The sequence below is a fragment of the Phaethon aethereus genome (genome assembly GCF_964289735.1).
Source record: "Phaethon aethereus genome assembly, chromosome: 1".
NCBI lineage: Eukaryota > Metazoa > Chordata > Aves > Phaethontiformes > Phaethontidae > Phaethon > Phaethon aethereus.
The window spans coordinates 102,109,244-102,136,651 of record NC_138575.1 but is presented as its reverse complement, the minus strand read 5'-3'; the positions used below and the strand labels follow the sequence as shown (position 1 = coordinate 102,136,651).

At 38.8% G+C, this 27,408-nt stretch overlaps 1 protein-coding gene across 1 annotated transcript in view; it reads right to left on the bottom strand.

Annotated features, from left to right (window-relative positions):
* The window catches only part of EPHA6 (EPH receptor A6), a gene marked incomplete at its 3' end in the record, with an annotated part of 529,988 nt that extends 511,804 nt beyond the window's left edge, over positions 1-18,184 (bottom strand). The window contains exon 1 of the mRNA XM_082011392.1: positions 17,837-18,184. Coding sequence (XP_081867518.1) covers positions 17,837-17,945 — 109 coding nt within the window. The 5' untranslated portion in view covers positions 17,946-18,184. The remainder of the gene's footprint in view (positions 1-17,836) is intronic.
* Between the last annotated feature and the right edge of the window lie 9,224 nt (positions 18,185-27,408).

Below are 27,408 nucleotides of genomic sequence, written 5' to 3'. Positions count from 1 at the left end.
AAAGAAGATAAGATGTGCACGTATTAGCTGGTGACAAGCCATCCGAGAACCAATCAAACAACATGAGAATGAAGGAGACAAATGCCATCACAGAAAGTGTCAAGTATTGCCAATAAAAATACTACTATTGTACAAAGTACTGGCAAAAATCTCACCAGCAAAGCTGCACATGGTTCTGGCCACCTTTGTTCAAGAAAGAATGCATTAAAACAGGATGAAGAACAAGCAAAGGCAACTGTAACTGTCATATTGATCAGAAATCTCTGGAGTGAGAATTGAAAACTGTGTGCCAAAACCCAAAAGAAGAGATATGACTCCTCCTACAATAGTGTAGCTGGATAAAAATCAAGAATGGAAAGATGTTTTTAAGCTTTGGGACAATGCAAGCACAAGCATAAAAGAATAAGCACCAACCACTAATAAATGCAGCTGATGAATCAATTTTAATTTCATAGCCCTGAAGTTCAGAACAACCTTCTAATAGGAGCAACTTAACTGGATTTCAGATTAAAACCAGTAATTTTTTTTATACAGCATCATAGGAGGTATTTGCTTGTGGTAACAGCTCTTTCCCAATCCTGTGTTCCAGTTACAGTCAACACAGACACTCGATGCAGTATAAACAGTCTTAGCATGTACCACTAGTACAAATACTAACTTTTCTGTCAAGAACAATTAAAAAAACCTCTCAGTGCCAGTAATGTTACAGTAAAATATTTTCCTGTATTCACCTCCAAGGAAATTAAGCCACTTGCTGAATGATAAAACTGTCTCTTCATTGCTAATTTCCTTTCCTGTCTTTGAAGCCGATGGTAACTTCTCTCCCCCAACCCATTTCCTTTTTGAACACAGCGAAAAGCAGTGTAGTCTTGAACCCTCTTCACAGAATTGCAATATAGATCTTTCTGAACTACTGCATTTATCTTTAACGTAAGTCTCCAAAGGACATAACCCACATTATGGACTAATAGCCTGTAAAACTGCATTTTATGAACTGTAGCAGTTTTGAGCAATAAAAATAGAATCAATGGACTCAAGTTGATGACATTTCTTCCCTAACCTATACTGGAATTAATTTAGTTTTTATATTTTTAACTTACGTATTTTAAAAAGCACCAGAACCTGCTTGGAGTCTACAAATCTATATACTTACACCTAGAGATTACCTATTATTGAACAAATTATTTTTTTCCCACCAAACTAACCCCAAAATTTTGTAAATTCGAATACTGCTGTTAAGAGAACTTGATTTTTTATCTTCTCTTCCTTCTTCCTATTTTCTTCTCCTCTCCCTTATCAAAAATGTACTGTTCCATCTCATTATATGGAAAAAAGGATAGCCCACTGCTATTTTAGGAGCTTTAGTCATAAATTGTATCACTTTACTGCAATGAAAATCATACTTACTTTCCTTACAGCAGCATAAATATGTTTACCTCTGCTAAAAGAATACTACCCCCGTGAAGCTCACCAACAAGAATTTTACTTTATTCGTAAAGCATTTCATATCAAGACTATTTCTTAAACTATTTTCAAAGTTTTCTCTTAGTTTAAACCAGATCAAAAACCTTTTCACAGATGTTCCATGCAGTAAAAGCCCCAAAACACAAATGTTCAAAGCTCTTTTTTTTTTTTTGTGCATGCTGAATAACTGCAAAGTCAACCTGAGCTACTACCTGGCAACTCAAATAATCAGGCCATTTGGACAATGTATTCATTGAATTTGGTGTAATCACATCTCATTTGGACATAAGAACACCAGATATCAGAAAAGAAAGAATCCCCTCAGGTCAGGGACTCAGTCATCCATAATCACAGCTAAAAGTTTAAATACATTAGTGCAAAAGAATGAACAGTTCTTCAGTCACTCTTTGCACAGCTTGAATATCAACTCACTAAATTTTCCCTTTCCTAAATACACTATAAAACAGAACACCCTTAACTAAGCAGATGCTTAACTGACAGGTATTATGAAGAACCTGCCCATAGCAAGACTTTTTTTTATTTCTTTTTCTAAGATAACAGTCCTTATGAACGTAATAAGTAGAGTATATTACATGTTACAGTGACGGAAAGAATCTCCAACCACAAATTGCTTTGGCAGTCTCATCTGACCTGGAGAGGCAGAAAATTCTCATCTGCTCAGATAGTGGCAATTGGTCTTACTCTGCAAATATGAGCAAGACACACAAACATGTCACCTGCAAAGAGATTTCTCCTTACAGAGCACATCAGAACACTTCACCCAACGCCAGTATTCATTTTAACCAATTTTTGATATTTCAAAGGCAAAATAAAATTCCTACAACAGAAAGGGGAAAAAAAAACTAACAAGCTTCTCTTAACAGCAATAACCGCAAACAGACAATTCTGGTTTTTGTCTGTTCAGACAATCCACTGTCTTTCTTTTCCATTCCCAGCCTTTGATATTGCTTTGATACACTTTGATAGTGGTATCATTCACACTCCATAACATCAGCATGGTCTGGTAAACGCCTGGTACTTAGACCTGAGTTCTGTGATGCAGCAACTCCAGTTCTACCCATTCCCTCTATGCCTTTTATATAAACCAAACATTGGACCTTTGAATTACAGTGTATCCACAATTTCATTTACGTAACTGACTGCAGTTCCAGATGACTCACTTCAGCAATCCTCATTTGCAAATGGACACACAGTAAGTTATTTTTCTGCTGAGAAAAAATTTTGCTGCTTGGGGATTTTTTCCACTCATTTCTACCTCTGGAATTTCAGGTGAATGAATGGGACCTTCCAACTTCATAGGGTGAGTCCCTTACATAAGTGAAATCATCTGATTCTGCCAACACTGACATACGTATTTTTTAAGCTCACTGGGAGCTGATAAGGAGGCTGTACAGAACACTAATGTAAATTATCTGCTAACAGCACATTGTCAACTACTTTTCCAAGGTATGTGCAAAAGTGAAGATAGTTAAGCCAGACATCTCAACAGGCTTCTCAAAATTACTTTTTTCTCAAAAGGCCAAATTTCACTTTTATTCAAGTAACATGGAATAAAAATGATGGCTAAGGAGAAAAAACAAATTAAATTACCCAGATCTATATTAATGCAACCAAGTCCCAAGTCACGATTTAGAGATTTTCTCAAAACCCAGCAGCTCTAGTGGGCTATTACCTAAGAATCTTGGTTTTTTATCTCTGCTAGATGGAAAACTTTGAAACCACCTACCACACTCTGCAAGTTAAAAAAAAAAAAAACAACACCAACTCTACTGCAGGCTCTAATTCTGACTCTACATCACAATACTTGTAAGTTTGGGTTTATTAAAACCTACTGGTATGTGCATTTGATTTCTATCACCAACCTTGGCTTGGCATCACTGTAGTATACTGGACATTATAAAATTCCCATTCTCTGTGGTGTGCTTTCTGATACCTTCTTCAGTCACAGTTGATCTAGAAGCCATTGTGTTTCTCTAGGGCATTGTCTTACAGCAATAAAATGAATACATAGCATGTATATTCATTATGTGATTATTATCTCTCTTGCTTTGGTCTTGTTTTTTTGCTCTGATACCCAAATGGTCCACTTGTCCTTTCCTACACCTCCCTTTAATAAAGTCACAGTGCCTTTCATTGACACACAAGCTTATTTCTCTTGAATCTGCAAACTTGGAATAGTGCCTAGTACAAGTATGTCCTAACTGATTCCTCTTGAAATGATCCTACAGAATGTGTCATAGTGCAAAAGTATCTGGGAGAACACTGATTATTCACAGCTTCATTTTTACCAATGCAGATTTTGACGCTGAAATTATTTATCAATTCAAAATGGCACACATCCACCTATGCCAGTCCACATACAAGGTTGAAGAGAACAAAATGGATTAAAAAACCCCAAACATACTATTATTAATTTTTTAACATATCATGACAGAGTTACAATTCAAAGAAAAAGGTTTAACCCACTCCCAATTTCTAATCAACTTACTTTCTTCCTCCATGGATGTTCTTTCCCTGTCCAGGTCCTTCAATTAAATACAATGGAAAGCTACTATGGATATTGTTAGGGCTACGAAAAGACAAGTCTGAGTGAAGCAGAAACATGTGTTTTGCTGGTTGACAGAATAGTCGAGGTTGGAAGGGATCTCTGGACATCTCTTGTCCAATACTCCCTGCTCAACCAGGGCCACCTAGAGCCCGTTGCCCAGGACCATGTCTAGACAGCTTCTGAATATCTCCAAGGAGGGAGACTCCAAAACCACCCTGGGCAACCTGTGCCAATGCTCAGCCACTCTCAGTGTGGTGTTCTCAAAATCACCATAGTGTGGTTGAGAACCACCACAGCGCAGTGTTTCTCAAAACACAAAAAAGTGTTGCCTGCTGTTCAGATGACACCTCCTGTGTGTCAGTTTGTGCGCATTGTCTCTGCTCCTGTCACTGGGCACCACTGAAAAAAGCCTGGCTCTGTCTTCTTCGCATCCTCCCTTCAGGTATTCATATACACTGATAAGATCACCCCCAAGCCTTCTCTTTAGGCTAAACAGACCCAGCTCTCCCAGCCTTTCCTCATACGAGAGATGTTCCAGTCCCTGCATCACCTTTGTGGCCCTTCATTGGACTCTCTCCAATATGTCCCTGTCTCTACTGTACTGAGTAGCCCAAAACTGGACACAGTACTCCAGGTGTGGCCTCACCAGCCCTGAGTAGAGGGGAAGGATCACCTCCATCAACCTGCTGGCAATACTTTTCCTAATGCAGCTCAGGATACCATTTTGCCTTGGTGTCCTCACCCAGGTCCTTTTCTGCCAAGCTGCTTTCCACCTGGGTGGTCCCTAGCACATACAGGTGCATGGGGTTGTTCCTCCCCAAGTGGAGGAGTACTTGGCACTTCCCTTTGTTGAACTTCATTAGGTTCCTGTCAGCCCATTTCTCCAGCTTGTCAAGGTTCCTCTGGATGGCAGCACGAGCCTCTGGCGTATCAGCCACTCCTCTCAGTTTTATGTCATCAACAAACTCACTGAAAGTACACTCTGCTGACAAGGAAGTGATCCCCTCAAACTGCAAAAGTGGGGTTTAAATCAAAAATATAAAAAGTGCATATACCAAAGAATCTTCAGTTCTTGAATGTTACTACTAATTAATTTGCTAATAATTATTAATTTGATTATTATAGAATTAATAATTTTTTGCTCATAATTATTATTACTAATACCACACACTTATTTTGCAAATTATTATTTGTAAAAGAAGGTGGTATTTATTGGCATTGAAAGGCAGAGAAGCAGGATTAACAAACTTCTTGGGATTTTTCAGTCGCTTTTAATTATGAACTGGAAAAGGCTTAAATTTTTGCACAGGACAATTGGGTGAAAAGATCAATCTGGCAACCCTGTTGAGGGAGGTAAAAACTGATTAGTTTTAACTGCATTAAAAACTGATTAGGAGGCAAAATGAAATAGGAATAAACAGCTAGATATTGTTAAAAAAACTACATAGCAAGATGAAACAATGGTCTGTATTAGGATCACTTTGATATATTTATTAAATGGAAAGAAAGTAACTGAAGACCACTATTCTCACTCTCTTCTCCCTTAAAAAGAATGCAAGTCAGGTACAACTATGCTTAAGTTGCAGTGGAGTAAAACAAGTGTGTGGAGGAAGGTAGGACAGAAAATCAGTTCATAAATTATTTTGGACTCATCTAAACATTCAAGGAATTCAGAATTTATTATAACAAAAAAAATTACACAAATCAGGTTCCACATAAGACAAACTAGATTATAAAACATCCAGCTCCCTAAGCTAAAGCCTGAACAATCAGATGAGCTATATGATAATTTGTTCATTAACCTTTACAATGTATGTACCATGATCCACCTGAACTAAGAATGGAGGTACAAATGCAAATCAGGAAGATGACTGCCTGCTGTCAGTAAATGTTAACATTATCTATGTGCAGTTCTAAATGTCAACATCCAATCAAGTCTAATCTATTATTGATTTTCTTTTTTTGTTTTCAAAATATCCATCTGTGGCACCAATTTCAATCAGCTTTTATTTCTTGAGGCACATCTCTCAAGTACAAAATACGTCTATCAGCCTATAGCTATTAAAAATAATTTCCTAATTTGCTCTAATGTAATGGAAAGCCACTAAGACTTCAGGACATTACTTAAAAGCAAAACTACTTGTTACAAAATTAGTAAGGAAAATTATTATTAGTAAAGTGAATAGGCTAAGCATTACTGGAACTTTTGATGTACTGTGGCAAGAACAGGTGTGCCATGAGAAAGGAACAAAATGGGAAACTAGTTACAAGTGTAACCTCTAACTATGGTTATGGCTCAGGTTAATTAACTCTCTCATCTTACAAAATAGTTTTTTGCCTTTTCAACATTTTCCAAACTTAAATATTCTACGTCAAACTATGTGTGAAGTGGACTTCCACAAAAATTCAAACAAAACTGTTCAAACATTTCCAACAGAGAAAGAAAGGCAAATACGTTTTGCATCTTTACTTAAAGAACACTAGCATTTCTGTGATTTGAAACATCTTGATAGACATTCACTGATGTCCTTTGCTATAAGCTTACATGTACGCAAGCTGAACATGTTCACTACAGCAATTTGAAATTTTGGCACTGCCAAAGCTTATATATACTTAGTGCATTCCATCCTTAACAGACTCTGTATCAACTTGACTGTGCTGATACTGTTACCACAGAGCAACTAAGCATACACCACACTAAGACTGCCAGGCTGCACAAGATGGTCCTTTCATTATATCTTCTGGCTCCCAAGTCAACAAGTACAGAAAGCTTTAATTTGTATTCTCTCAGCTCATTCAGAGGTCAAAGAGAGTGGAAGGAAAGGAAGACAAAAATCCCAAATCAAATGCAGCAAAATAACGAATGGAACCACAAAAAACAGAAATAAAAAGGAAATTATGGGCACTGATGGACAGAAGCCATCCAGCAGAAGAATAAGGTTAAGAACTGTAAAAAGAAGAAAGACAGAAAAGGACAACTGAAGTGATAAAAACAGACATAGAATGGGAGGTCATGACCATTAAAGCTCTTATGCAACACACCAGACGACCCTGGTGAGTTACCTGAAAATGAGCCCATTTTACTTGCAAATTTCAAAATTCTTTTGCTGCCTAACATAATCTACTGGCAAGGTGCATGCCTTCATTACCATCTAATGCTTATGCCATGGAAGATGGCATCTCTCTTGCCTTAAGTAATTCAGATCATTTAGTAGAGGATTATACCATCAATCTAAATAACCCATCATCCTATGGGAATGATATGTGAAGAGGGAGAGAAAAAACAAACTTTTTAAAGTATAAAAATTGCAGTAGGAAAGGAAATTTCCTATTAACTACATTTTTACACTAATGGGATTAGCAAGTTCCAGACTTAAAAGTTAGGAAAAGCCTAAGTAGTCCCTGTGGCTCACAGTCTACATCAAAGATAGCAATGTGGAAGTCAAACAGGTCCATGGGCCAGCTGGCCAAGGCTTCTGCTGTAAGGTTGAGGCCTTGACTTCAGGAAGGCTGTTAAGAGACCAGGTACACAAAATGGCAATAAAATTTCAGATCTTTAATTTGAGTGGTACAAATCTACTTCATCTGCTTTCAACATTTTGACAACTGAGTTTGGGTATATCATGGATTTTTAAAATTGGAAAAAAGTGTTCCTAGCAGAGAACAACTTAGTTATGTACAGGAAGAAACAAAATAACAATGAGTTTTGCTGCAGACTACACTGACAACCCAGGTGTTATATCCACCTCTGCCATCTACCTCTGAGCACATGAAAAACTAATTCCTTGAAACATGCAGTGGCTGTCACAAAGAGGTCACCTAAGCTAAAAGCTTTGGCCTTTAACTCTTCTCCTTAGTTCAGTGGCTATAAAGACAAAGAAGGCTTGCTCAAAACAATATTGTGAAAAATAATAGTTTTGAAGAGGTTCAACACTGAAAAATAACTCTGCATGCAGCGTAATGTTTGCACAGAGCCATGCATTAAACAACGGCAACAAGAAATGTTGGACTCCTTCCAACCACCAGCATTCGTCTACACCAGATGAGATGCCCTTTATATAGTCTACAGAAAAATGGAGTATATGATAACATCATTATACTCATCTGCATCAAGAGGAACCGTTAGCATGACATGGAATACCATCCGATTTCCTGGCTGACTTTTACAATCACAGGTTTTTTCAGAAGTTGTTTTTATATAATACCTCTCTCGAGTAGACCTTTTTTCTCTGTGCAGTATACATAATCATTCCTCTTCCTTTGAATACAACACATCTTCATCACTTCCAATATACACCATTTTACAAAGGCAAATCCTTACCCTTAGCATGAGATGTTTCTCTGTATTTCTTAAAACAAGCAAATAAAGCTAATTCTTTCTGAAATTATTGGTCAGGAAATCTGTAATTACCAAAAATTAAATAATGATATACCAAAATCACAGGGTAAACATTCCTACTGTTGTCTCAGCAGCAACAGAGTTTGCGTTTCCATCACATCTTATGGTAGCCTGAGTCTGGCTGAGAAGCCTATGTGCGCCACACCTCTCATCATGTTTCTTCATTCCTAAATACTAGCAGTATTCATATTTACCTAAATGAAATATTCCCCTAAGAAATAAAGTCCACTAAAATGAATGATTCAATATAACATAACCCTCTGAGTGGGTGGTCCTACAACATCATTCTGGCAACGTCAGCAATACAAATAAAAACAACCTAACAGAGACATAGGTTTTACATTTCCTTTACTTCCCCCTTCAAAGATCTTCAGCAGGCAGACACAGCAGAGTATGAAGGACTATGCAGTTTTATATAGTCACACTTTGTTTAGCAGAAACTGCTGGATTCAAACGACATTTTGAAATATGAATCCCTCATCCAAATGCTTCTCATGCAATCAATTTCCAGCCACAAAGAATGGAAGCACTACAGAAAAAAAATGGCTAGGTCTCCTTTGGTCATTTTTTTTTTTTAGTATGTCCAAAATATATTTGAAGAATTCTAAGTTTTAGCAGCATTTTTTCCTATAGAATTTGATTTTAAACCAGCAGCTGGAACCCACTGGGAAAACTGGCTTGGGAAATTTTAGAGGTCTAATCACTTTTACCAAGATTAAAATGCTGGTGCATTATTTTACAGAATGCTTTCCAATTCATTCTTTTATTCCTTTATTTTAAGCTAAGAAGCAACCAGCAGCCAGAGAATACAAATGACAGCAGCAAGTGCACTCTAACCAAGGGTCCCCAGCCAAAGCAAATCACTCATTACATGCATCAATGATATTGTTTGCTATATGTGACTTTTCCCCTTTTGTTCTAGGTGCAGAAGCCATTAAATGGATTGAGACGGTAGAGCTCCCAGTAAATACACCTTTTACTATGTCCTTATTTTCTGTGTGTACCTTCAGAGTGGTTTGTTACAGATGGTGCCTACTGCCCACCTTTCTTTTTGCATAGAAGTGACACAGCACTGACTTTATTTTATGCTAAAACCTGTAAAATTTCACAAACCTGTTGGCATGAACGAATGTGGTATTACAAATGCACATCTGTGTATTGAAATGTTCACTCTGGACTACTATGCCTATTCAGTGCTTCTCACATAAGTATTGCTTATGCTATGCAACAGAGCTGCACTGACCTATGAGGAGCTGCTGTTACATCTAGCCCTCATTAATCTGGTATTACTCTTTTCGGAGAGCCAAAAGTAGACACCTTCAAAGATGGTCTGGAACTCAGTCAGCTTAGAACAAATAAAACCACCTCTCTTAAGAGGAAAAAACTCTATCAGCTTCTTGCAAATCTACCTAAACACAAACCAAGAATTTATATTAAAGAGTATTACAACTTCAAATTCTTGTTTCTTCCTAGAGACTTTAAGTAGAATCTTGAAGTATGAACACATGCAACACAGGGGACCGTGGAAGAGGGGCCAAAAGGGAAAGCAGGTGAAAGGAGAGAAGACGACAGACGTTTTCCATGTTTCTTATGCCGGGACTGTTTTGCTGGCACAAGGAAGAGAGATCTGTAGATAGAGGCCAGCCCTTGTCATGTATCTTCCCCTACAGCAGCATCCTGGAGAGCGTGCGTGGGGCTTCCCTCTTGCACCAGCCCCCCTTAACCCCCATGTTTTCCAGAAGAGTATTACAAGCAAATTTAACACCACAGTTAAGGAAATGTGAAGGGTCATGAGGCTGGTGACCAAGCGAATGAAGTATGGCCTTCTCCGCTGGGTAATGCAAACAAAATCAAGATCTAATCTTTCCTCAAAACTTCAGTTTGTCTCCTCCTTTGCATAGAGGTAAATCACAGTAATACAGAACTTTGAAACAAGATGTGGGGTTTGGCAGAGAAGTGTATGTGGGGGGAGTTAGGGATAAAAGCTTGAAAACATTGGGATTATTTAAAAACAGATTTTATAATATCCCATTCCTCACAGATTTTCAGAGAATAGGAAAAAGATTCAAATCTTAAGTTCTTTATTTTGATTCACCTTGTTTCAAGTCTGTATTTGATGTTCATACAGTTTATTCTATGTTGTGTTATATCATTATCATTTTTTAATAATGAAATGTTTCCAAGGTTTTGAATCAAGATTTCAGAATTGTGGTTAAATGTGAATTTCACCTTTTCATATTTAGAGAAAAAATACATTTTAATTCTTCAAATTATTCTACAGAAAGGAAAATTTTCAATCTAGATATAATTTCCTCATAAAATAAATGTTTTTGAATTTTAAAAAAACTAACCCTACTGGACCATCAAAATAAATGTCAGTCAAGAATATTACAGCATTTTTTAATCTAGTCTTAGCTTGAAGATCAAAATACCCCTACTTTCTTTAAATACACATAATAATCACTGCAGCTTTATGTGTTTAGAATGTGAATAGATTCACAAAACAAAGTAATAGTATCTGCTAGCTTAAAGGTTGAGGCATACTGTGACGTACTGTTAAACAATTGTTTAAAGAGCAGAAAACTACTTGTATGGTATCACCAACTGCAGGGAAAAAACCACCCATGCATTGTTTGGGTGGGGTTTTTTTATTATCTATAAAAGTATCTAAAGCAACATAAAAACATCATCGTTGATTAAAATGAATAAGTCTCTAATTATTAAATTATCACCAATATCAAGGTATTCAGCATCTTTGTGGTTTTTTTACAGGATGATAGAATTTAGTCCAAATGCAGAGATCCAAGAAAATTAGTGATAGAAATGCTAACATACAGAAGTATTAGGTTATGGGTGAGACAATTAAATCAGCAAAATTTTCCTATTGACTAGGAAAAACTTGAGGGGGTTTTGTTTTGAGTTTTGCTGGGATGGTTTTGGGTTGATTTTTTTGAATACAATGGATTAGCAAGCTTCAGATATCCATATAAAATAAGCAGGTGATTTAAAGCCAAGATGGTCTTTAAGCTGTGTTCTGTAACACATTAAAATTAGTATTTACATTACAAACAGGTGCTGGATTAATTGAAGCAACTTCTCTTTAATGCCTACCTATTTTGAACAGATTTGTTCTTGGACATGGGAAAGATCAATAGCCTACCTACACAAAAAAAAAGGTATTGCAAGATTGATAATGAAAGCATCCTTGGAACTACTATAACAATTGCTAGAATATATGGTAGACTGTATGACTAACTAAGGGGATTACAAGAGAAATGAACCAGCTGAAGATAATTTCACTGCTAAATTTTAAAGGCTTTTGTATGGTCTGGAAATATTCTGTCATCATTACAACAGAACAGGGATGATTACTTTGAGGAATAAGTACAGAAATGGAAAGAAGTGTTTACAAATGCATTTTAAAAGCCATAAAAATAAATATATAGATTTTTAGGTTTTTAACAGGTCATACAAACCTATTACAAATAAGAAAAAACAAACATTCCTAGAAAAATCCTGAATTTTACACAAGTTGCCAATATAGAAACTCACAAAACCAAAAAATGGTAAGTAAGTTGCACTCAACAATTAGAAAGTAATCTAAAAGAAAGGCCTGGGGAATCATGTTCTCATAAAGTTGAGTAAGTTGATTTGTATAGACAAGAAATAAGTCCTGCAAACGATGTCATGTTTTTATCATGTAAGAGAAATCTTCTTTTCAGCAGTAACTGTCAGTTCCAACACCTTATCATAGAGAATGGCATATCATTTACGAGTTCAAAACCAGCTTCTGAAGATGTATTGTTCACAACAGATTTTTTTTTGGTTGACCTCTCCTACATGATAAGACAGTTCCATGCTCCGGGGTCTGCATAGATTTTGGAAAAATAATTTATTTCCCTAATTGTCTATTTCCATACTATTTACCATTCTCTCTCTCTTGTCACAGAGTTCAGAACCTTAATGGGCATAACAAACAAAAGGCCAATCTCTTCTTTGTGTCAATGCCAAGCTAGAGAAATCCAGTGATCCTAACGGAAACATTCCATCTTACACACAGCTGGCATAAGAATATATCCTAACACAACTCTACTATATTGGGATATAAGAATAATAAAATGTCTTCTCATATTGCACATGCACATCAGTCTCTAAATATTGCTAATCAGTTGAAGGAGATTTTAAACATGTTAGGCTCTTACTTTTATAAAGATTTAGCCAACAAGTTGCATATTAACTTACTCTGTATCTTACTGACAAACCATTTACATAACTTTTAGACTTTTCTAGAATTCTCAAGTGAAAAGTCTAACAGACACCCTAAACAAACCTTTGAGTAGAGTTTAGACCTAATTACATAGATCTGAAAGTATGTATCTGGAAACACAGAGGAGATTTCCATAAGAAAATAATGAATTTCCTGTATGCTTTTTCCTTTCTCTCACTTGTGAACTATTTGACTTGCCAAAAGAAGCATTGCCTGGCCAAAAATTAACTGTTAAATTCACAGGAGAATAAGAATGGTCATTCTGGATCAAACCCAAGGTATATCTGATGCAATACTGAAGGCTGGTTTGAGAGCAGCCAGCAGCAGACACTTTGAAAAAGACCTCAGAACAGTAGGCAGATGCGGGACAGTCGTTCCCTCTGTGCTGGTTTCAGTCTGATTTCTAGGCACTGTGCAGGCTTGTTTCCCAACACGGCAAGGTGCTGGCTGATACTGGAAACACTGATCTCTGAATAAATCATGAGAGATAGAAAAAGCACTGCTCACTAACTGTCAACTATTCTCTTCAGTTTGTTCTTCCATGTTCCCTTATAACATTTAGCTTAAATTTCGACTTGCCTCCTTTCTCAACAAGGCCAGGTTGTATACTTTTGGAAACACATTAGTTCCTCTGTGGCATTTTCACACCCTGAAATTATATGGTGTGAAATTACTGCACTGACATGGTTTTAACCTATATTTGCTTAAAGTATACATTTTTTAACTCCTAATATTTCCATACAAATAATTTTCATTTGTCCAAAATAAATTAATAAAATACCCAAACAGCACTCAGTACTGCCAAATACAACACCAGGAATACATCATGAAGCATTTATTGCAAATCTGTTCATCTCATACTTATGGCACAAATCGAGGCTTTTGGATAACAAGTCATTTAACGCATACCTACAACTGCAGAGGTTCCAAAGTTTGGCATTATCACTGCAGTCTATATGGATGTAGGACACATGGGTAAAAATATTTTTTAAAATTTCTTCATAGTTTAAGACTAAAATATGATTTTGCTCATGACTTTATCTACACACTTAAAAGGGAATGACACACTTTTACTGCAATGGTTTTGTTTATTTAATCTTCTTATTTTTCCATAATGATATAAATGCTCACAAAACCACCTAGCTGGACGACAACAGAATCTACCAGGATAAGTACAATACAGGCAGAAGCACAGCTTTCTTCACAGTAACTTAAGCCCTCAAAGTAAGAGATATCTTCTAGCAGTAAAACATCAGTCTCATTCAGAGAAAAGTTCAGTTTCTTACAGACACTTAACCCTCAACCTCTTTATTGCTACAGGAAAATTCTGAGTGTTGTATTCAGAAAGAGTGCTTATCCATGATGGATTGCACTTATGTAAAAATAAATATGTGAATAAAAATAAGTCAACTTCTTTGAGCTGATGAATAACTCAAGATCATTAGTAATCTGTTTGAGATTTTAATACCAGAATCAAAAAGCTTTTTTACCTACCTTGAGCTACCCAATTTACATCAAGTATAATCATTGTGAAAAAAAACGCTATATGAATTTCGAAACAGACATTTGACATTATTTCTTACCTCAGGTCTTTTTTTGTAAGAGGAAGAAAATGAATATAGGTACCTTTTAGAAGGAAGCATTAAAAAAAAAAACCACAAACAACCTTGCACAACCTGAAGATGTATCAATACCTGGTAACTGAAAAAGCAACAACTTCCTTTTACAGTTCGCTGATAGGCATGAACCATTATGAGCTCTACAAGTTCTATAGTGTACTTCAGACATTAATTGTCTGGTGACAGATAACAGCAGATACAGTTTAAAAGAAGTAAGGGTACAAAAATTCTTTCTGGTTTACATGTATGTGGAAACATACATGTATGTATGCATGCTTAGCACAGGATACCATCAAATTCTTACCTGACGCAACCTTTATCTTAAAAGCTCATACATGTTTTGCACAAAGAAGTCCACAGGTCAGATGCTACTATGTGTATTTTTAGATTTGAGAGAAATTGCCCAATTCATTGTGTTCTGGCAACCAAACAACAAACCCACAGCACAGGCTGAAATTTTGCATAATAATGCAACTTGTTCATAACTGGATGTCATAGACAACTAATGAAAATTTAGATGAACATGCAAGCACTCGTGCTCCACCATTAATTGAGGCTTACATTTCAAGCAGTTCTGTTTGACTGCAGTGGTACGTTGTTCCTATGCAGCTCCATGGCCTTACCTACCTACAGGGTTTTTCTTAGCAGTAAAAACTGGCCCTTGGCATGGTCATAATTTGTTTTTGATCTTACCTCTGCATTAAGATGAATGAGTAAGTTCACTTCCCTGTCAACACTACTGTTTCTGTTTGCCTTGCTACAGATACTGTAAGACACCATGCATTGATTTACTGGGTGAAGAATGATAACCTAAGAGTCTTGGAACTATATTAAAAAAATAAAAATTCTTTCTGTTTGAGGAAAACAAACAAAAAGATTAATCCCTACATAGTAATAACAATGATTTGTAAGACTGGAGTATATTAATTTTCTGAAAATCCCTCTTTGATAACAGGAAATAAACCATTAAGAATGAAGTGGAAGGGCTGTCTGTTTACCAAGTCAGATTAGTAAACTTATTCCCCTTCCACCTTTTTCCCCCCAAACAATCAAGAAATCCAAACAGAACATTCTTTTGCAATTTAGTACTAAGGCTGGTATGTTTGTAAATACAAAATAGAAGACCAAATATATCAGATAGTAAAGCCAAGCCAAGTTATAATTATTAGTGAAAATCCAACAGCAATTATTGCAAACATGTTTCCAAGATGTACCCTCTGAAAATATCACCTTATGAAAATTTAAGAGATTTTTTTTCTCAATTAACTGCACAAAAATTCTTCACAGCTGGGATTCTAAATGTTAGTAACTGGCATTTTAAACTTACACATTTCAGTGTTTACACAGTGGGCGACTTCTTTATTGTACTCATTTCCTTTCATCCAATTCCTGGATTTAAAGAATGTCATCATTAAAAGTAGACTCTTTTGCCAGCATTTTATTAATTGGGTGGGGCATGCATTTTGAAGTACCTCTATTAATTCAGTAAATTTTCAGTTCACAGGTGTTCTGTCAAGTTGCACTTACTAACCGACTTCTTCGTACGATGACAATACCAAAGATAAGAGGTCACTTGCTTTATTGGAAGTTTCAAAACAAGGTGCAGAAAGTTATTCAATTAGGTAATTCATCAGTACTCAATGCAGCTAACACCTTGATACCTGAACTTGTTGGGAAAAGTTATGTCAACATCAAAAAAACCCACTTCATCCTTGACAGACTTTTCTTTGGGCTGAACTGGTAACTAGGTAACTATTTTCCCTATTTTTTACCTGCTTTTTAAAACAGTATTTAAATATTACTAATTTAATCCCAGGACTACCAAATACTGGTTTAGAAGTTTACTTTGAAATGTCCTAATCTGACTTGTATTACTTAATAAAAATTCTTTACCTTTGATGCACATAGTGTGTTTTGGCTATTCTATAACACATGCAAAGAGATTTTTTTTTAAACCTCATTCATGTGTCTTGTTAGGCCTCCTAGTAACGTAGCAGACATTAGCATGCACTAATGAGAGTGACATAAAAGAATTGTGTTGTGCTACTGTGAAAATCTGATGTCTTCTAAGATATGAGTAAGGACAAAATCTAATACAGTGTTGATATGACTATTATACAATTGCAAAATGAAATTATTCATCACATTTAGTGTAGAAGAAGGAATAATAATAATTTCGAATGTCCCTGCCAGAACTGATCCTGACTGCTCGGGATGTTTGTGGCCCTACTACTGTATTTTCCCATTTTCTGCATATTTTATTCTCTCTTCTTACTGTTACCCATAGAGAGAAAACAAAAACTGAAATGGATTTTAAAACAGAAGTGTGAAAATACATCAACTATACATTTGATAGTACTCCAAGTACAAACTGTTTGTTTTCTCTCATCATTACTTTCCACTGTAGCCATTTTCAGCGCTCCTTTCAGAAATAGCAGGTAAAGTAATTTCTGCCAGAAGCAACATTTAGAGCTGCCGTTCAGTTCCCATATTTACATTCACATAACACTAAAATCCCATAACATGAAAGCTACACTTTACAAAAAATATCAAAAGTAGGAAAGGCTATCCTAGCAGTAGATTAGGAATAGCTGCACCCTACATCTTCCACAATTTAAGTAGAGATGTGCATTAAACAAACAGTTAAGGAAATGCTCTGCTCTATCCAGATGTTCGATAGCATATAACATGATGTCTCACAATCAGGGATGGGGTTCTTTTCAGCTCTTCCCAAGAAAATCTGATATCCTCTGGATGTGTCATGCATTTTTATTTTTCTAAATAGGATGATTCCCTCCTTAATCCAGAGGCATTTTACTTAAACGCACACATTACAACCGAAAGAATTAAACTACTGCCTTCATTAAGACCTGGTGAGCGTGCACCCGTGACAAGGACTTTAAACGGGATTTTTTTGGACACTCAGACGGCAGCACGTAAAAATCAGGCGTGACGGACATTCAGGCACCTTTGAACAGTTCGCTGGCGAGCAGCAATTCCCCTTTAACGCGCGGTGAGCTCTCTCAAACCCGTTCGGTAGGCGCTTGGCGTTCGGCAAGGGTAAAGTAAACCTTAAAACCGCATTTCAAGTAAAAAGACGCTACAGCTCCACCTCAGCGGGAGGTAACTTTCGGTTACCTGCCGTTGGGCCGCTCAGTCGCAAACCACCGGCGGCGGGAGGGACCGCGGAGGGACCGCGGGAACCCCGCCATCCCCGCCGTTATTTCCCTGTCCCGGCACCGCCCGGCGGGGGACGGCACCTCGCCGCCCCTCCCGGGACGCCGCCCGGGGAGCGGGTAAGGCAACAGGGCCCCACCTGCTCCTCTCTCGCCAAACACCCAACTTTTGCGGGGCCGTGGGCACAGGATGCAGGAAGGGGCGGCCGCCGGGAAGCGCCCGGCCCCGCACTCCCGCTGCCCCCGCAGGAGGCCGCCCGCCAGCTCCCTGCACCCTGCGGCCGCCGGAAAGTTGGCGGGAGCCCGCCCGCACCGCAGCTCCGAACCTGCGGCCGCCCTTACCGTGGTTGCTGGCGACGTGACCGGCGGCTGCGGCGGCGGGGCGCGCTGTCAGCAGGGGGAGGAAGAGGCCGACTCTCCAGAGCAATCCCCTCACCTCACAACACCCCATGGCTGGTGCCCGCTAAGCGCCCCGCGTCCTCGGCCCGCCGAGGCTCACCGTCCTCCTTCAGGCCAGCGAGAAACGCCGCCGCGGCGCCCCCGCCTGCCGGCCCGGCGGGGTCCGGTGCGGCCCGGCGGGCTGCGGTACCTGCACTGCCGCCGGGGGCTGCCCGGGGCGGGCGCATCCACCAGCGGGGTCCCGGGGCACGGCGGCGGCCCGGAAGGCGAGGGCGGGCGGGGGCGCCGGGAGCCCCAGCTGCCGCCCTGCCGCGAGGGGCGGCGGCGCTGGGAACCGGAGAGGTCCGGCAACTTCGAGGCGGAGGGGGGGTCGCGCCCCGCTCCCTCCGCCGGCTCCGGCCGGCGGCACCTTCAGCCCCGCAGAAGCGCCCCCAGCAGCTCCGGCAGCCTCCTCTGCGGGAGCAGCCTCCTCCCCCGTCCGCGCCGCACGGCCCCGCGCATCCCCGGCCGGAGGCAGCGCCGAGGGGCTTCAGTTTCTCGCGGTGGAAGGTCTTCACCCCCGCCGCCGAGCTCCTGAGAGGGGAGGGGAAGAAGGGCCGGGCGCCTCCTTACGCTCCCGAAGGCATCAAGGAAACTTGCGGGGCGGCATCCCCGACCCCGCCGCCGCCGTCCCCGGCTCTGCCGCTCGCCCCTCTCAGTCACTGTCTCTCCCCCTCTGCCGCGGAGCAATCAGAAATCGGGCGGCTCTAGTGTGATTTTCGCTGCTCCCTCCTGATTTGCGTGCCGCGCAGCCGGCTGCAGTTTTTTGGCGCCGCCGCTCCCCTTGCCGCCGGTGGAGCGATCGCCCCCTCCCGCGCGGCCGCCCCGCTGCGCCCAGCCCGGCAGGTGCCGGGTCCGCCGGGAGGCCAGCGCGGCCCGCGCCGGGGGCGCTCCGGAACACGCGCCGCGCAAGCCAACGGGCGGCCCGGCGCGCGCTGGAGGAAGGGGGGGGGGAAAGAACCGTTGGAGCGGTGGCGGCCCCTCCTCAACGGCCCTCCTGAGGGGAGCGCGGGTGTGCGATGCGATGCGTGCGTGAGGCAGGCGAGGAGAAGCGCCCCCTCGCCTCGCTGCTGCCGGCAGCCCGCAGGTCAAATGCGGCCGGTTCAGCGCTAGAGGGGGTTAGTTGACAACGGAAGGCTGAACACAGCCGCTGCACGCAGCCCAGACCTGGCCACGGCAGCAGGCTGAGCTGTTACCGCCGTTTAAAGGCGGGCGGGCTGCGGGGCGGGCTCTGCGCCCTGCCCTCGCGGCGCGGGCCCGGGCCCGGGCCCGGGCCTCCACCTGCGTGGGCGTCTGTCAGGAGAGGGGGGACCCGCCCAGGGCGTCAGTAAGCGGGGGAACGGCAGCTGCGGCAGCGGCTGGAAGTTACGGCAAGGGGGTAGCGGAGAGAAGCAAGCGTGAGCCGACCGCGCTTGGTGATGACCAAGCATATACTCTTTTTTTTTTTTCCCCCCCCGTAATTAATTTCTCAGTCAGGCCATGGGACGTTGGGCAGGACTGTGGGTGGGGAAGCCGGCTGGGGCAGGAAGGTGAGGGGAGGTGTCGTGGTGAGATCTGCCGGCTCCTGCCACCCCTGCCGGCTCCCCGCGGCTGGCAGGAGGCAGCGCTCACACCGGGTCGCTGCTGAAGTGCCGTACTGACAGCACAGCTCAGATGCGGCGCCTCTTTCTTTTCTTTATTCCTTTTTTTTTTTTTTTAAATCTATCGACTTCTTCAATTTCTGTACAAAAATAGTAAAAAAAAAAACACAAAAACAACCCATGGGATGATACTGATATCCGCATTTCTGAATATGAGTTCCTAAAAGCAGGTGTCTACATCCACACGTAGGAGAAAAAAAAGCTGGCCGATTCTCAAGGCTTCTGAGTGTCCACAAGTCCCACTGAAGTCAGTGGGTAATGCAGCTACAGGATCCTGCACCAGAGGATATCAAAGTTCCTGATGAGATGCCTAAACATCAGAGAAGCTATTTGTTCAGAGAAGCTATTTGTGGAAACAGTTACCTTGCAATGCAAGAATAAAGTGTATTTTGAAACTTATTAATTTAAGGATTATTTTCAAATGAGTTGTTTGACAAGCAAAGCCAAGACAAAAATACATATCTGGGGTTTTTTTAGAGGAATCTTTTCAGATTACAGCAGGCCCACAATAATGCAGTATTTCCCATATTTAGCTGTATTACCGATGTCCTATAAGGAAATGAACCTTTATTCAAAAAGAAGGTTAACAGGAAAAGCTTCAGGAAATATTTATGAATAGTGAAACAATCATCAGTATTTTGCCTTAGTTTCATGGGGGAGGTAAAAGGAGAAAATTCAATTTTTAGAATTTGGGGGTCGGAATAGATGACCTCTAAAGGTCCCTTCCAACCCAAAGTATTCTATGAGTCTATGGGTCACAATACTGTTCTGTTTTGGAATTAACATACTTGAAAGGAAATTGGCACTGACATTACCTTTTTGGGGTAAAGGATGAGAATTCAGATTTTTCTTCTGCTCCACTTCTTGGTTCAGTGGTAAGATGCTTCCCAACCCGACTGCCAGAAAAAACATTGTATATAAAGGCCCGCCTCCAAATTAAGATGAGTCATTTGGACCCCACGCATTATCAACACAACTGCTTGTCTGCAGCCTCTGAAAAAGACTTTTGTGTGTTAATGCAAAAGGGCAATTCGCACAGCAAAAGTAAAGTGAGATCCCTTCCCCCATGTCTGCTGTTGCATGATACAGATTTGGGCTCTTTGTAACAGGTTTTCTTCAGACAACCCTAGTAACACATATGTGTATGTATATATAAGTTCGTATGTGTGCATGCACTCTTCATACACTTCTGTGCACTTGTGCGTCTCCATATACACCTGCATACATGTCATACGGGCACGCTGCACATCATTATCCGTTCTTACTTGCTGTTAATGAAGCCAAATTAGACTTCAAAGAGCTTATTTTTTGCTTTTACCTGTCATGTCAGACTAGAGCTGAATGCAAAAAAGAGGCAGTGAAAGGTGTGATAGGAGTGTAGACAAAATCTTTTTTAAGTTTCCTTTCACATGCAAAGAGCAGCTTTGCTTCCCAGTAACCTTGAACTCCAGGAGCCACAGGAAACTGTGAGGTATCAAAACAACTAAAAGGGATGGCATTTTCTCTACAGTGTCCTTTCACCAACTTTTAACTGTCTACAGAATTTCTGGGGGAACAACTTGGAAAAAAACACCACTCATTCTTCTACACACAGATTAAATGTTTATAACCTTGTCTATTGTCATGAATTCCCAATTAAATCTTAAGCATCATGCTTTAATCTTTCAGATGTGTGCAAACATGCTAAACGTAACAGAGGAAAGCACAAATATTAAATATAAAAAGGTAGAGTCCTGCCTGTATACCCGTATTTTTCTGAAATTTAAAGCAACTTAGTATTGTAAGCAGTGCAGCAATAAATTTTTTAAGGGATAATTGCACCAGAAAAAACAAAGAGGAGGAAGATCAGTTTGAGTACCTTCATACTCAGATTTCCAGACAGTATGCTTTTGCAGATGCAAGGAAATCCGTACATTTCCATTCTTAAAACAAACCAGAATTTAGTCTGTCCTGGGAACAGAAAAACACCTTTCTATTTTCATAAATAAAGGGATAATCTTTCTGTTAAAAGCAAACAAACAAACGAGAAAGGAAATATAGCATAGACATAGAATTACATGTAATGGGCTGTCCTTTCTTCTTTGGGTAGTTACCTGTACATAATTTATCTTTAATATACCGTGATTGTGTTAATTATAATAAAACTGTGACTTCCTGTAAAAAAGAAAAGGCATTCTTCTTTTTTGAAGTAAAATTCCCCATAATATATCATTGTGTTGTGTGTTACTCCTTTGAGCCATCATTCACAACTGTATGTGGTTTAATGTGATCAAAGTAAACATTTTAATTAAGACACTGACAAAGAACAGATTTACAATAAACTTAAACCAGATTTTCCATGCAGCACTCAGTAGGATTCATTGATGTTAAAATTACTGTAATATTTGGACCAAGACACCTGCATTAGGATTTTTTAGAAGAGTAACACACACGCATACTGACCTAAGCTATAATATGTATACTAAGAAAAAATATAATGTAATAATGATCCCTAAAAGTCTGAGCCAATAGCTTTTTTTAGTGAATGAAATACACTGCCGATTTGGCAGTCTAACCAGAAATGAACCATTTAGTAGTATATCTCTTATTCAGGGTTCTAAATTACACTTTCCCATAAAACTGAAGGTTCATTCCGTTTTGTTATACATGGTATTCTTGTTTCTGCAGAATTATACGCATACAGTTTTTGTTTGAATGAGTAGGCCTTTTAGTTTACTACCATCTTTAATTTTTAACATATTTAATGACAGGCTGACACTAGATCACCACTGATACTTTTCCTTCTTCCTACCATAGTACCCAGCTATGCTTATGGTCACCTGAAGTTTTTTAAAGTATTTGCAGATTTTGACAGTTTTCTGTGTTCAAAAAACACACAGACTCCCAGCATGTAGGGAAAAAAATTAAAAGGTTCATAAAGTTTCAGGCTAATTGCCTTCTCTGTTATTGATACAGAAAAAGGTAATGAAAGAGGAGGAGATGACAGCCAAAAAGAAAACTGTATATTCAAAGAAATCTGTTAGAGAGATAAGCACACTGAAACTAGGCTGAATAAGTATTTGAATGCTGACATTAAAAATATTATTTGAATTACAGAACTAACTTCAACACTTTAGTCATGAATTTACTATGCTGCAGAATATTTTGTTACAGGCAATGATTCCTACGCATACAGGATCCAGGAAAGGCATTTGCCAAGTCTTGCCTGTTAATTATGTAAGTCATGTTACTGGATTACATTTTTCTTTTCAGTAGACTTTTATATAGTATGGACCTATTCTGAACATACTAATTCTAATGCTCTGCATCATGTAAAGAAGATGCAATTTAATTAAGTGACAATGAGCCAATTATACTGAACAATGTTTTAGGGATATTACTGACAAAATGTGCAGTATAGTAGTTTCATCCCCATCTTGTTACATGCACAAGCTTTGAATTGCCTCAAATTATTTTTACATTAAAACTACTGAATCACGATTATAAGATTATATGATGTACAAGATCATAAAATTTTATACATTTTTCAAAGTTTTCACATCACAGTAACAGAAGAACCTATACAACAAACCTTTCTTCATGTCCAGTATTTCCTTTTTCATTTTTTTCTTTTCTGTATTCTTTTATAAAATAAACAAAATATGCAAATTTTAAAGGGGTGATACAGGTGAATTGGTTACCATGTTTTTCACTTTGCAGTTTTTTCAAATGAATCTAGTTTGGATTAATAGGCAAAGCAAAAGATACAGTCTAAGAAGTTTGTGTTTTGCAGGAAGGTCTAATAGTAATAGAATTGTCCTGGAAATCTTTCAAGAAAAACAAATTGCTTGGTAGTGAATATTTTCAATATTTAAATTTAGTGAGAAGAATTTTGCTGTAGCAGGGCAAAGGGATTCCAAATAAAGGCAGAAGAATGAATTAGATCACAGATCCTGAAGGAGAGGAATGGAATATCTAGACCGCAAAAATAAATATTGTGGCCTCATGGACAATGGAGGAGCCAAAGTTTTTCCTCATAGTGTTGGCAGAGGTATGTCAGAGATGTAGGTATGACTGTGGTTTAGTAAAGCAACTGAATTAAAATGCAAGAGAGCGCAGAATTACATACTAATCAAGCTTGAGAGTCCAAGATAAGTAGGCTTTTATATAAAGGCTTTATCCATCTTGGTCAATTAAATAATTCCAGATGAATTAATTGCAAATTGAGTTGGGTCTCAAAATGAGAAAAGAATTTTATTCATGAACAAAATGCTTTGGACAAAAGAGGAAAAAAATGTAGTTACTAGCGAGTGAACCAGATTCTATTCACACTACCCAAGTAATCCCCTTCACGTAACTGAGAGTGATGAAGTGAGGGCATACTTCAAGGCTGTGTCTAAACTGTTCTGGAAGTTAGAAGACTTACATTGCATTCTTAACAGCACATAAACCTTCTTAGGTTCTTTTCTAATAATATTTAGAACCAATTAATGATCATAGTGAGATATTTCTTTAGTGATTAGAATAGTAAATACAACCATAACTGAATATATAATGATAATGTTATAAACATTCTGGATTACTTTAACAAGATGATATGCCCAGTTTTAATGAACTATGTTTCAAATTTTCACTGAACTATTGCTACTAAAACTTTAGAAAAACATATTTACAGCTTTAAAAGTGACTTAAAGTTAAATTTGGGCCCTTTTATGAAGAGGCAAGAACTTAAATTTCACACTGTACTCATAAAAACGGTGAAGCCAAAAGTGAGGTCAAAAAGATTAATTCCTATTGCAGGTTGTGGTAAAACTGGAGTTTTGCTTTTGAATAGTGTTAGCTGTGGACAAATTGGAGCTGTCTGTATCTAAATACTCTACTTGTGTTTTATAATACTTTAGAAAAATGGAAAAATTTGCACATGCTTTAGTCTGTATTACTTCTGAAATCAAACCCTGTGGCTATATACTATTTTATTTGAACTAATACTATATCAACTTAAAGATTTGAATCTTACTGATTATTTTTCCTTTTTGGTACTGCTGCTTTGCAGATGAAAATGAGAAAACATTGAGGGTGGCTCAGTACAAATAACAATAAAGGCAAACAACCAGACTTATTATAAAGACATATCTTTTTGCCCTTATCCAACTACAGCTTAATGCAGAAATTGCTTCAGGCACTGGAGCAGACGTGTTTATCAATACCACAGATTAATGTTCTGTTTGAACAGTAACTCCTATTCATACTTGCATTCTTAGTAACTAGTGTGATGTGACGTATACATTTCTGCACATCAAGTTGAGCTAATCTCCTCCAAGAGAAGCAATTGCTCCCATGGAAAACTAGCAATAGGATGTAGTTACTACATCATACGTGAGACATGGGTGGCAGTTATGTCGACATAGCTGATACAATCGGAACTACTCCCAGAACTGATGAGTCAAAATATTTTCAGTTACATGCAATGGTCCTTCATACCACCACCAAACGAATGTGGTGCAATCACTTAAATTCTACACAAAATATTTTAACTGTAACTAATTTTGAAAAAGTGTTATCGTCAAACAAACTATTCCAACTCTGAAAACATCTGTCCTTGGCACACACTCAAACTGTCATATAGGAAGTAGCCATTCACAATGATGTCAGTAAATTTGGATCTCTCAGGCAACCTTTACTTTGCCCTAAAAGCATGAAAAAGACATCTTGGAATGCAGTCACAATCTATTAATTGAACTTTGCAAAATAGCAATAAGTCATCAAGTTTATATACTTAAAATACCACAAAATGTCTCACACTTTTAAACACAGTTAACATTTATTAGTTTCAGAAGACCTAAATTTGCAGTTTTGCTTGGACATAATTTTGCTTTCCACCAGCAATGACAACTCAATTATTAGACATTTGAGGAATACACTTAGATGTCCAAGAGAATTTTGCACATAACTGTAATGAGACATGGGATTATGCCTTCAGACCTACTGTTAAATATTCATATATATGTAACCTACTGTTAAATATTCATATATATGTATACGTGTGTATGTGTGTATAAAAATATGTATGCATATATATATTTTAGCACATGTGCTACGTTTTCCAAATATGCGACCTAACATTGCAGTTCAGATGGTTGCTCTTGATTTTGGTGATTGTAAGAAATTACCTGTTTTGTGAGAACACCAAGTAGCCTGCATATTCTAACTATGCATTTGGCAAATTAACATTTAAGGATTGTTTAATTTTTAAAGATTAGATAAAATTGATAACAAATTGCAGACTGGTATTAACTACTATAGGAACATTCTCAAAGTCTAGTTACTTCTATAATTTTCATATGTGAATTTCCCAGCTTTCTACATTCTTATCATTCTTTTAAATTATGTATTTACATTATTAGGTGCTGGGTTGTGACACTGTGATCAGCAGACCCTTTACAACATCTGTGGTTACAGCTGTATTCCTACAGACATCTCCCCTTTAAACTTAGTCTGATTGAAGGTTCTCTGTTCTTTCTAGAAATAAAGCATATGAAGTGGGACTGGGCTAGATCAGACTACAAGGCAAGTTCTTAGGCTTAATGCTCTGAGTGGACACCCTGAATAAACCTACAGGATCTATGAAATTTATCTTCTACACTATTCTTTCTCTCCTAGACTACAAGTTTCCTAAACTTCTTAGGAAATGAAGTTAGGGTAGCAGGGTAAGGGTCCAAATGCTGTTCATGATAAAGAATTAAGGCAATTGTTAAATTGTTATGTGCCAACAAAGCTTATTTATAAAACCTTGGAAATTTCATTTGTGTTTTAAAAAAAATTATTTCAATTGAAACAACAAGGGCTCAATTGTTAAAAATAAAGAATTGAGACTTTTGTCTTGTGAATAAGTATTGTAGATTTTCTATTTTGTTAGTATAAAATGTGTTTTAGTGCCTGATCCCTGCTTCTTTCAATGCACAGGATTATTAGTGTTCAGGACTGTAAAACCGAGTGAGGCAGCAAGGTATTACAAACACCCTTTGTTGTACAAGTTGGAATGTAGCCTTCAAGAAGACAAACTCAGTTCTGTCCTGCCCTTTGCTGCAGCCCTTTTCTATGACACCAAAGTCACTGAAATTAATGTTATTCTCAGGTAGCTGAACTGATCACACACATGGGAGTTGACAGTAAATGGATAAAACAGGTAGTGACCAAAGGTCACAAATTTTAAAAACAGTCTCATCCCTTTGTCCTGACTGTGAATGCCCCTCTCCCCATCTGTCTTCCTGTAACATTCCATTCTAACTGCAACCTACTTTTCTTCTATGAGCACAAAGGTTTTGAATATATTTCTTGTTTGCTTGATCAAACACAATATTAAGGAAACATGGGACACGTTACTGATGGGAAGTAGGAAACAAAAGACCCTCCTAAGTTTTGCATGGCCAAAACCATTACGATTTTTAACTAAACTTTGGTAAATGAGAAAGTAATTGCTACACATTTTCTGATTTGACCCACACTTAGCAACTGGTGTGTGGTACAATGTGGTATGTCAGATTGCAGTTTTGCTTCATTCCGTTTCCAACAAATTAAAAGAACAGATATAAAAGGAGTCTTTGTAACAGGAGGTTTGCTTAAACCTTGACTAAAAAGGAGATGCCACTTTCCTTTGTCATATCTTCTTGTTTTGATCCCTTTAGGCAGATGTGACAGGTTGGACAAAAGTACAGCAGAAATAACAAAAGGAAGCTATTACACCCCAGTTAAATCTGGCACAATGAAGTGAGATTTATACCATAATATGTCACTGCAGAGGGGAAAAACCCCAGAATTACTAAAATGGGCATTTTTTTTAAAGTCATGAGTGTAAGA